At 39.1% G+C, this 12,347-nt stretch overlaps 1 protein-coding gene across 1 annotated transcript in view; it reads right to left on the bottom strand.

Moving 5' to 3' along the window:
* The window catches only part of notch2 (notch receptor 2), a 43,755-nt gene extending 31,760 nt beyond the window's left edge, over positions 1-11,995 (bottom strand). Inside the window, exons 1-3 of the mRNA XM_077716822.1 lie at positions 11,756-11,995; positions 11,489-11,652; positions 4,307-4,388 (exon numbers count right to left, since the gene is read on the bottom strand). Coding sequence (XP_077572948.1) covers positions 4,307-4,388; positions 11,489-11,561 — 155 coding nt within the window. The 5' untranslated portion in view covers positions 11,562-11,652; positions 11,756-11,995. The remainder of the gene's footprint in view (positions 1-4,306; positions 4,389-11,488; positions 11,653-11,755) is intronic.
* Between the last annotated feature and the right edge of the window lie 352 nt (positions 11,996-12,347).

Below are 12,347 nucleotides of genomic sequence, written 5' to 3'. Positions count from 1 at the left end.
CCCGCAGTTAGCTGGGATAGGCTACAGCACCCCCTGCGACCCTAGTGAGGATAAAGCAATTCAGAAAATGGACAAATGAATTTGCTATCAACTAAAACTATAATCTAAAAAAAAGCTTGAGTATGAGTCCTAGGCCTATCCAAAAAATGGGTGCGGTTTATAGTACGGATTATGCGGTAATTTGCAGAAATTGACGAAATGGATAAAATGTCATTACAAATTTTAACTGAATACATTGAATATTCCTCTAAAACTGATTATTTTTCCCCCATAGCATTAACCTCATTCCTTGCCCATTGACAACAATAGAAGTCCAAACGACTTTATGAAAGCGATAAAAACGGTTAACCAGTTAAACGAGTGTTGCGGAAACTTCTAGTAGTCAAACACATTTAGCAGATTATGAAATATGTACAGCATGCGTCATATGAGCGGCACACCAAGACATTTAGCGACTTGTATCTTTTCCGATGGCTTGTCGCGACACTGGTTGGGCGGCTTTTGTCAACCCCGCCCCAAAAGGCAAATCGGAAATCCTTCCGATATATTTTTTTCTTCAAAAATGGGGTGTGTAGATACTATAGTTATTTGCTCATATATTGTATACAGTGGTACTTCTACTACCTCTACTTACAAATGCCCCTACTTACAAATGCCCCTACTTACAAATGCCCCTACTTACAAATGCCCCTACTTACAAATGCCCCTACTTACAAATGCCTCTAAATACAAACATTTCAGGTTATGAAACACTTTGATATGCAAATTTTTAAAAGTTTTGACATGCTTGTTATTCATTTTAATACTTTATGTCCCAAAATGTATTCTACACTTAGATACTATACTGATTTTTGGTCGGAACCTTTCACCAATTTATTTATTGTCGTATTTCTACTTTAAAATCCCTCTAAATACGAACATTGCAGGTTATGAAATACTGACATGCATTTTAATATATTCATAAATTATTTTCCTATATATTTTTGTGTGTTTCTCATATTTTTCATACTTATTTGGGACACTACTCATTTTAAAAGGGTTTATTTAGCAATTATTTATGAAGACCATGGAACCAATTAAGAGAATTTCCATATAAAGTACTGGTCTACTTACAAAAAAATTCAAGTTACAAAAAAGTTCCGGAAACAATTCATTTCTTAAGTAGAGTTTGTGTCAATCCACGTGGAGGATCAAGAATCTATTTTTCAGACAACTTTTTTTTAACACGCCTTAACAAAATGCGGGTTATCCAAATGCGTCATTGGACCCCAAAAACTGGAGCGACTGTTGACTTACAAGCGAGTGCCTTAATTCCCTAAAAAGACGAACAGGCGGAAAATCCAATTTGCTTGACAATGAGCCTTTTCAGTCGAGAAGATGAGACGGAAACGGGGAAATGTGCAAAAGGATGTGTACACTTAGTCAATGTCTACCCACGTATAAAAAAAAAAAACCCAAAAAAATCGACTGATGAGTTAATCAGTATAACAGCAGGCGACGTCTTTGTCAGGTGACTTTTAAACTGAAAGTCCTCTGTGTCTGCTTCCTTTTTATCATTTGCATCAGGACTAAAGAAAACAAAAAGTCAGCCATTTTCACTACTCTTCCGCCATTCCGGTTCATCCAAAATTAGCCACTTGACATTTAACGGGTCGAAATTCCATACCTCTTAACTTTTATATCTGTATTTTATAATATCTTTAAGAGCATTGGGCGGAGCGTCAAATTTTTTTCAGAGTTTTTTTTCCCTGTTAGTCAGTGAAAATGGCGGAGCTTGTTCGCTAATACAAGAGGAGTATATGCTACTTTTTTGTTGGCAAGTGGTGGTGCGTTATCTTATTTTGAGGACATTTGAGTGCATTATTTTGGGAATATTTTGAAGGGAAGACAAAAGCAAACAACCCTTGAAAAGTTTCAATCGGAAGGCGGGGCCAATAGAGCCAAGAAAGGTATCAACATTTCAAACAAGTTTAGTGTTTAAGTTATATTAAAATGTATTTTTTAGTGTGTATGCATCGTAATCAAAGTTCATTTACATTTGTTGGTGTTATGTTACGAGCGCGTTACCGTGCAAAAGTTGAATTTCAGTATACTATGAAACACATTTTAGTACTATTAAACCACTAGTTATTTGTTACTTTGTTAATAAATGGTGAATTAGAACAAATAAAAATATTTTTACAGTCCAATATCCTGTTTTTGGAGGGTTGGAACAAATTAATGTGTTTTGACTTCATTTCATTGGGAAACGTTGCTTTGAGATACGAGTAAATCGACATACGAGCTCAGTCCTGAAACAAATTAAGCTTGTATCTCAAGGTATCACTGTCCTGTCCATTTTGTAGAAAATTTCCCACTTTTAAGTGCGCCCTATGTCAGTAAATATCATTATCAAGTCGAGGAATTGGGTAAAGTTGCCAGGTATGAGATAGGTAGGTCAAGGCGAGATGTTTTGGACGCCACAAGACGGCGAGAAGCAATGTCGCTATCTGACCTTGAAGTAGACGCTAAGAATGTCAAACAGCGAACAAGATATGTTGCTTCTTCCCCCGTCCCTCCGTCCGTCTGTCTCCATCACCCCCACCCGTTGAACGAAAGCCAGTTTTGGCATTCCCAAAGGTGTGGGAACCAAAACATTTAGCGATTCACACTCCACCTGATGAAATATGTTCACCGAGTAATTGCATTTGCATTTGCTGACTTTTAATGACAAGACAGCCAGACACCAAAAGTAGAGCTCGTCACTCAACGCCACCGCAATCGTAAAAGCAGGAATTGGACAAGTTTGCCCGCGTCGCTGAGTTATTTTAAGAGGCTTTTTTTTGCAGCGGGAGAACGTTTGTTTTTGGCGGATTTTTGGTTTAGAGACGGTCAGAAAGCGGGTTGACCATTTTGGTTCTACTTAATAGAAAATTGTCTGTTTTTTTTCTTCAAAATAGATTATATTCGCTGATATTGTGACGTAAAAAAAAACATGAGTCAGATCATGGATTACTGAAATGAATGGACAATTTATTTGATCAAAAATAAAATATGTAACTCCGCAAAGTTGTTTATATTGAAAACAAAAAAGGGGAAAAATAACTCCACATTTTCTTTTGTTTATTTATTAAATGTATTTCTTTCTATAAATCAAAATAAATTTAGTCAATTTTTTAAACCATAAGAGGAATTTTCAGGAATTATTTTTTTTTATTTTTTATTTTTTAGGTTTTTTTTCATTAGTTCTTGTTTATATTGTCTTTTTCAACCGCTTACATTTTATTAATAAAATAAGAGAAGCCAGGTTTAGGTTTATTTTTTATAAATTATTGTTTGACATTTTTTAAATTAATACTATTTCATGCCATTTTTTACATTTAAATAATTTATATCTTATGTTATAATTAATAATATTTTTCATGAATTATTTATGGATTTTTTTATAAATTATTGTTTGTCATTTTTCAAATTAATAATATTTCATGCCATTTTTTACATTTAAATAATTTATATCTTATGTTATAATTAATAATATTTTTCATGAATTATTTATTATTTTTATTGTTCATCTCGGGCCACACAAAATGATCCGGCGGGCCAGATTTGGCCCTCTGGCCTCCACTTTGACACCAGCTCTCGAACGAAAACAACCAATTGATGAGTGAGCCTGATTACACCTCTGAAAACTGAAAAGACAAATAAACCTGTGGTATGAGTTTCAATACAATGACGGGCCAAAAGAAATGCCAAAATCGATAAAATCTGTCCTAATGCGTACGTGAAAGAAAACATTCAAGGTACTAAATAACAAGTAACGTGTGTGTGTGTGTGTGTGTGTGTTGGTATTGTTCCCAGTAGCGGGGCGCTTTCTCACACAGAGCACTCCATTATTTTCCCTGACCCGTGTCTGAGCGAAACCCCATAGAGTTGACGATTGATAGAAAAACCCAAATTCCTCCAAGAGCAAAGTTGCCAAATCCTACCAATCATCCCTACTTTACGAGTCTTTACCAAATATTTGACTAAATATGCATTTTTATAAAAATCAAAACTACAAAAAAAAACATCAAGAATTCATTTTCTGCACTGCTTATGCGCACAAGGTCGTGGCGGGGTGCTGAAGGCCAGTTTAGCACTAACTCTATTCTTGAATTGCTGGGCAGAGAATCATAGTGTACAAGGACAACCAATCGTAGCTAACTTAGAGAGTTCAACTAGCTAGCTTAGTCTAGCTAGCCTGTTTTTTTGGGAGATATGATTGAGAAATATGATTTTTGATGGTGGCGAGCTGTGATAGAGTGTTGAGTTTAACTTTTGGTCTTACCTGCAGTATCCGGTGCCGTTGCTAAAGGTCTGACAGGTGGCGTTATTGATACATGGCGCGTTGTCGTCCATGCACTGAAGAGCTGCAAAGAACCAAAAACAAGTTAGCGACTCAGGTCAGCGAGCGACTCAAGTCAGCGAGCGACTCAAGTTAGCGAGCGACTCAAGTTAGCGAGCGACTCAAGTTAGCGAGCGACTCAAGTTAGCGAGCGACTCAAGTTAGCGAGCGACTCAAGTTAGCGAGCGACTCAAGTTAGCGAGCGACTCAAGTTAGCGAGCGACTCAAGTTAGCGAGCGACTCAAGTTAGCGAGCGACTCAAGTTAGCGAGCGACTCAAGTTAGCGACCGATTCAAGTTAGCGACCAACCGATCTAAGTTAGCGACCAACCGATTCAAGTTAGCGACCAACCGATTCAAGTTAGCGACCAACCGATTCAAGTTAGCGACAAACCGATTCAAGTTAGCGACCAACCGACTCAGGTTAGCCACACAAATTAGCCACTCAAGTTAGCCCCTCAAGTTAGCCCCTCAAGTTAGCCCCTCAAGTTAGCCACTCAAGTTAGCCACTCAAGTTAGCCACTCAAGTTAGCCACTCAAGTTAGCCACTCAAGTTATCCACACAAGTTATCCACACAAGTTATCCACACAAGTTATCCACACAACTTAGCCACACAAGTTAGCCACACAAATTAGCCCCTCAAGTTAGCCACTCAGGTTAATAAGCCTTTTAGAGGCCTTTTAGTTACGCCTTATAGTGCAAAAAATACGGTAACTTTCGAGCTTCCATTGACAACAAGTCAAATGTAATTGGACGTCTCTTGCCTTCAATGGCATTAAAACATGATCACTTTCTAGTTACTGAGCTTAGATAAGGAAGACAATACTCTAGCATTCAATTGACAGGATTTAAACTTTCACCCGCAGAAAGAAAAAAAAGTCCTCCATTCCCAAATGACTCAAACAGGAAAGCGCGTGGATCGATTATCAAACCACATTTGTCTCCTCTGTCTGGGCAGCAGATAAAGTAGCGCGATAGATAGCCCGCCAGGGCTATCTAACGCGCCGAGGTTGGCCTCAGATTAGCGAACGGTCGCGGGGTTGCCGGATGGCCTGGCAGACAGAAACGAGCCTTCAGGAAAGAAAACAAAGAGCCACTATCTCCCCCGCCAATGAAACACTCCTCGTCGCACACACCGGCCTTTGTGGGGGCGCCGGGCCACCGCTCGAGAGGTCTTTACGGACACCCGAGAGGCGCGAGTCGCCCCAAAAAAAAGACCAAGGGGCCAAATGCGACTGTGATATGTTTCGTCCTTTTGTGAATTGTTTGCACAAATGAGGAAATAAAGCAAATATTTCTTTTTTAAGTTCATAAAAATGGGAATATCCACACTGAAACTCAAAATAAAAAAAATATATATAATTAGGGGTGATCCTACGAAGCGATTTTTCGATTATGAGAGCCATTTTGGGTCTACAAAATCTGCGCTATTCGAGGGATTACTGTATCAGTTTTGTACATTTATTTAGCATTTTGTCAGCTGACTGAAAGCAAACACCGACAAGGTATAGTCATAGCGATACAGGAAGTACACCAGGCCGTGGTGCTACTTCCTGTGGCTTCATTTAATCGGAGGGTACTCGAGTTCACGGAATGGAAGCAGACTTTCGGTGGTGACAATCAAAACTCATGACGAATAACTCGGTGCTCTAACCTAATTTGGTTGGGGCGATAAAACGCTAATTATCGTCAAATAAAATTTTACGACAATAATAAAAACATTCGAAAAATTCGATCATTTAGAACTGCAGTTACATCATTCAAACACCACGAAGAATGGGGGCGCTGTTCCTAGTTCCAGAACAATCTTCTGTAGATGAAGAATAAACAGCTATTATTTTCATCATGGTAAGCTAAAGAGCGGCTAACACAGAGAATGAACACAAAAGGACTATAACAAAGCCAAAATAGAGAATTATTATTATATTTATTTCATTTTACTGAGCGTTTTTTGGTTTAAAGGCAAATTTATAAAATAAATGACCGTATCGCGCAATGTTTTGCATTATGAAGTTTCGTCTTTATCATTTTGTAGTCAAATTTAAGCGCAAATAATCCATATGTTCAATCATAATATTTTTTAAGCGACAAATACGGCTTATATGTGAGAAAACACGGTATGTGACGTTAAAGGCTTTTTCCAGGAACGTATTTTTTTCCGTGGGAAATAGTAAAAAACGTCTCTTTGACTATCTAAGGTCGCCGACCCGCGAACTAGCGCGATTGATTTCCTCCAGGAGAGCCGATCGATAACCCGGCGACCAATCTTACATTGTCAACGGAAAGTGGATTTTTCCCCAAACGAACGCGAGATCCGAGAGAGGTCGCCGGCTCCAGAAGGATTGACCCGCGAGACCGCCAAGGGAAGTCATTAAGAAAAGGACGCACGGAGAGCAAACGCCGACGGGCGGCGAACACGGGAAGTTGTTGGCGCTAAGTGAGGAAGTCCAGTCATTTCCTGGAATTGGCGTACAAGCCCTTAAGAACCCTGGCTTGGAGCTGTTGCCACGGAAACGTGCAATAAAATACCCCCAGCTCAGCATGGAAGGAGGGAGATGAGGTGCAAACTAAACAACGGCACCCCGAGGGGCTGGCTAGGGTTAGCCGTCGTTTCTCAAGATAAGAATAGTCACATGACTGATTTTTTGGGGGGGTTTTAGCGGAAAATCTGTGCTAGCTTAGCCTGAAATAAATAAAACTTAAATAATGTCAATTGTTGTTGATGTTAAGCATTAAACTGATATTGTTGTTTTGCTAATGTGCTAGCTTAGCCTGCTACGACTGATTTTTGGATTTTTTATGTGAAATTACACGATTTTTTTTGCTGATGTTAGCTATCGAACTACTATTGTTATTTTGCTAATGTGCTAGCTTAGGCTGATACGACTGACTTTTGTATTTTTTATATGAAATTACACGAAAAAAAATGTTGCTGATGTTAGCTATTCAACTGCTATTGTTGCTAGCTTAGCCTGCCACGACTGATTTTTCCTTTTTTTTTTTAAATCTGAAATTACAGAAATAAAATGTTGATGTTTTTTTGCTAGTGTTAGCGTAGCCTGCTATAATATGCTAAATTTTATATTACAAGAAAAAAATGTAATGTCCCTGTTACAAACCGTTTAAATTTTTAGTTCTGCGATAACTTTGCGATTACTGTATAATTGCTTTTCAAAACAAAATGTAGTTTGAACAGAATTAAATGATTTTATTGAGAACTACCAAGATTGGACAAAATGTCCATTTACAACCACGCATAGTAGTACGCCGTTTGTCAAATTATCCCCAAAGAAGAAAAACAAAGGAAGAAAAAAAACAGAACGACTTTAATTGTGAAAACAGACTTCTCCATTGTAGGGACTTTCCGTTTACTCACTCAGGTCCAAAACTTTTGTTTTTCTTGTCTGCTTTTAAGCATTTTTCAAGAAAAGGGGGAAACAAGATTGAGATAAAGTTTCACTTCGCTCCAATGGTCGGTCGGACTTTACGAGTACCCGGGTGCGAATCCGTCGCAAAGCCTAGGGACTTAGCGGCCTAACTTTGAGTTAGCGCCGACTCTCCGCGCCCTGCCAAGCCGTCGCCGGGCTCACGGGCCTATTTGTTGGAGGAATGCGGCTGGCCGTAATTCCTTCTTAATGGTGTCAAACATACGGCACCCCCACCGGGGGACTTGGGAGCTCATTCATACTGTATGTACAGAATTAAATGCTACACGAGGGTCGCGGGGAGTGCTAGAGGCTATCCCTGTTAAGTGCAGGTACCAGGTGGGGGTAAACCCTGAATCAGTGGCCGGCCAATCTCAAAGAACAAGGAGACACCCAAATAATTACACGTAACGAGGGACAATTTAGCATAAATGTAGCCGAGCTTACATGTTTTTGGGATGTGGGAGGAAACCCTGAGGAGAACATGCCAAATCTGCACAATGAAGACCTACCTGGGATCGAACGCCCGACCCCAGAACTGTGAGCCCGACGCACTAACCACTCATCCACCGTGTCATTGCATTTTTTTCATGTAAAACATTTAAACGAAGCATGACTCATTTTCTTCCCCCAAAAAATTACTATTTTTTTACCCTTTCTACCAGGGATCAAACCCCCGACTCTAAAAGTGTGAGCCTGACGCACTAAACACTCACCCACCGTTTCATTGCATATTTTTTTTTACAATTTTTTCATGTAAAACATTTAAACGAAGCATTACACATTTACTTCCCCAAAAAAACAATTTCTATTTTTTCCTTTCTAGCTGGGATCAAACCCCCGACCAAAAAACGACATAGCCAGCGCTCTAACCACTACACCACCGTCCCAATCACTTATTACTGCATTTTTTATGTAAACCCAAACATCTAAACGAAATGAATTTAATACTTTATACTTTTGACCCACTACCCAAGCCAAATTTTTGATTGATTTTTGCTTTTCAACTATCTTAACCCTTTCATTTGCCTATAAAGTTTGATCAAATTCAGGTGACACGGACCTCCCTAATCAAAACAATCGTAATGGCTAAAGTGTCTAGTGCCACTCTGTGTGTGTGTGTGTGTGTGTGTGTGTGTGTGTGTGTGTGTGTGAACACACATGGAAGGCAAACACCTGGTAGGCCCTTTTGTTGTTGCGTTTGCAGCAGTAAAGCTAAAAACATAGCGTGCCCGGCTGTTGACTTAAGACATTTGGGAAAGCAGCATGCAGACATTTCACATTTGTGTCAGCAAATGCCTCGTGACAACCACGCAACCAAATCTAAGGTCGTAAATCAGGGTGTCAAACCTGCGGTCCGTGGGCCCCCTATCGGCCCCCACGCTAACCACCACTGTACCTACCGCATTGATCCGATACAAGACGATTTTTAATAAGATTTGAAATAGGACTGAAAAAGTCTTAAAATCGGGGTTTTGATAATATACCTATTCATAAATCTAGATGGCGCCAGATAGCTTTAAAGTGAATGCTGAATACTTTGATGGGTACTGCAGTTATTGTAATTTAGTTGTTTTATCACAGTTGATTGGTTCATCTACATTTTAAAAAGCAGATACCATGCATTTACAAATTCATTTTTTACATATTTAAATGTTAAGATATTAATTTGATAGACAGAGGCAAAATAATATGCTTTTTCTCTACAATACATTGTTATAATCGTTTGTTTCAGATGTACGGCGATTATTTTGGGTCTAAAAACTGAATTTGGTTTTAAAAGTCTTGAAAAATAGTGCATCGTCTTATAACCGGGGTCGTCTTATATTCGGGCCAATACGGTAATTATCCAGTAAACGTTCTATCATGAAGTGTTTTAATGTGAGCTCGTAAAAGTCGAACAACGGCGGGACCGACAAATCCTTTGTCCGTCCCTTGTGATCTTTGGCCCGCGACCAATCGTTTAAAAAACAAAGTCAAATATCATAGAGCGAAACATTTTTTAACCAGGCGGTCGATCGGGAAGACAAAGCGGATTTTAGAGGTCGTATCCCGCTATATTACGGCTAACTGGTCGCCGCCGTATGTGCATGTGTGTGAGAAAGACGGCGAAAAAAGGGGGCTGGGGAGGTGGTGGAATGTCAAACACCAACAACATTCCAGTGCTCCTCCTTGCACCGCCTGCAGCACTTTCACATTGTCTTTTCTCCTTTTGTGGCCTTCTCAGTCATGGCGTATTCATTGTAGCCGTGCATGTCTCCAATTGGAGTTCAATGCAATCGTTTGGTACTCATTAAGGCGCTTTTCACCGCCGCCTGGTTGTGTCGTCGCAGCTAACGACCCGTGAAAATAATCAAAACAATCAAATTAGGAAGGTGAAACTAGGGTTGATCTGCAACATGACTGCGGTACGTCTACTTACGAAATGAGTGGCTTGTTGTGTAACTTGGCTTTGTTTGTAAATAGATCCTCAAAAAATATGCTCTTTTAAAAATGATCAGAGTGTCCCAATATCTACCAGTTCATGCGTCTCCCCAGGGCTGTGTGGCTTTTCTCCTGGTACTCCCACATTCCAAAAAACATGCATGCTAGGCTAATTGTATGCAAACTTGTCCCGAGCTATGAGTAATTGCTTATTTGTCTCTTTTTGCCTTGTGATTGGCAGGCCAATGATTAAGGAAGGCTATAGCCTGGTGACCATTGTTTGCTGGGATAGGCTCCAGCACCCCTCGTAACCCTTGCGAGGATAAGCGGTATGGAAGATGACTGATAGGATTTCAAACGTTGCACTTAAATACATTACAGAATTAGTCAGAACTTTTCATTTGCATTTATTACTGTGCTTGACACATTCATTACCCCCAAAAGTGGCCGTAATAATCCAACAAACTAAAAAAGCAGTGATTTTAAAGTGTAGTATACAAGCACTAATAGTAGCCCCCTCTAGCGGTACGCGAAATAATCCATTAATGAATTAAATTCGTCAGGCTATAAACATCATATTTTTACCCAAATAAGACAAAATAACAAAAAAAATTACAGGAGTACATTTATAGCAAGTATGTTGATCCATTCCCTTATATTGTGACAGAAATTTAATCATTACCAAGGAAAAAATGCGCAAATTTGACGTATTTGTATCATGTTACAGTGTCATATAAGTACATATTTTCAAACTGTCGTATACATGGACAACATTTTCATCTATTTGGATTACAATAATGTATTTATTCTACTATTACTATTGATGCTCATTCAAAAAATGCGTTATTTTAACGCAAATGTTTGGACAAACACCGGATAAAAAAACCCAGGTTAAACAGATTTAGCCTAATTATTACGAAACTAGCTTAAACTGGGACTGTAATGTGGCATTCAATGACCTTTAAAAAAGTTAAGAGTTGCGCATGTTGACAATGCCATACCACCACACTTAACGTAAATATGGATTTACATTTTTTTTGGGGGGGGGGGTATATTTATTAGCAAAATATAGATAGGTCTTTAACTTACTTTTAGTCGTCAAAAGTAGATTAGGGACATTTTAAAAGTCAGAGTTATTTCACTAGTTTAGAGTGAATAAGATTAAAACGATTACCACTGAACGCGCAGTGATGCTACGCGGGAGAAAGGTGGAGGTAAAAAAAAAAAAAAAGTTCCCAATAGTGACTCAAAAACCGTCGTATGAAACAAAACTTACCGAGGGATAGGTGAAGGAACGCCAGGACGAAGACTAGCGACGTTCCCGATGAGAAACCGGCTATCCTCTCCATGTTTTCTGTCGTAGAATCCACATAAGGTCGAGCGAGCGCAAAAGTTTTGCTCCCTGCTTGCGTTGCCTCCCCGGACTGTGACTTCTCTCAACTAAAAAAAAGGCTGTGTGTGAGGAAATGATTCAAAATAAATAAATAAAATGAATCATAGAAGTTAAGTTAAAACATGTTGGTCTTTTTAGACCCTTTTCTACCTCGTTTTTCTCCGTAGGTCGGCGTAACAAGTTGCTGTTTTGCCTTGAATTGCTCCGGCGCCGTGTCGCACCTCTTCACCTCCCCATAGCCAGTCAACGAGTGAAGACGCAGCAAACTGTATCCTTCCGCCCTTGAAGTCAAAGTGGATCTATTTCCCGACCTATTATGTCTTTGAAAACTCAATAAAAGTATATCATTCACCTGTGTATAATTGATATCTTGAAAAAATAAACGTGCTATGTCAAAATGTGTCACCAGTTTAAAGGAGGGTGCTGTCAGAAAGACTTTTACGGGTAATTTTTCTCTCTCGATGTGTCGCCGCAGCGGAGGAATTTTTTTATTTTCTCATTTTTCTACATGACGAATGACTTCAAATTAACCCGTTCAGGGAATCACACAAAAGCCACATATCGTTTTTTTTTAAATATAAGTTTTGTAAAACATTTTGTTCCTGAGCAGGTTCCTTTGTAGGAGACAAAATAAAAAAATAAATAAACTATGAACAAGTTTTTAAAGTTTGCACACGGGCACCAATGTTTTAAAATCGTTGGGCATGTTTTTCAGCTACAAAAAACACACACAAAAATAACA

Source organism: Stigmatopora nigra, chromosome 5 (assembly GCF_051989575.1).
Source record: "Stigmatopora nigra isolate UIUO_SnigA chromosome 5, RoL_Snig_1.1, whole genome shotgun sequence".
In the NCBI taxonomy this organism is placed as follows: domain Eukaryota; kingdom Metazoa; phylum Chordata; class Actinopteri; order Syngnathiformes; family Syngnathidae; genus Stigmatopora; species Stigmatopora nigra.
The sequence above is the reverse complement of the archived record's forward strand: the minus strand, read 5'-3'. Positions and strand labels throughout refer to the sequence as shown.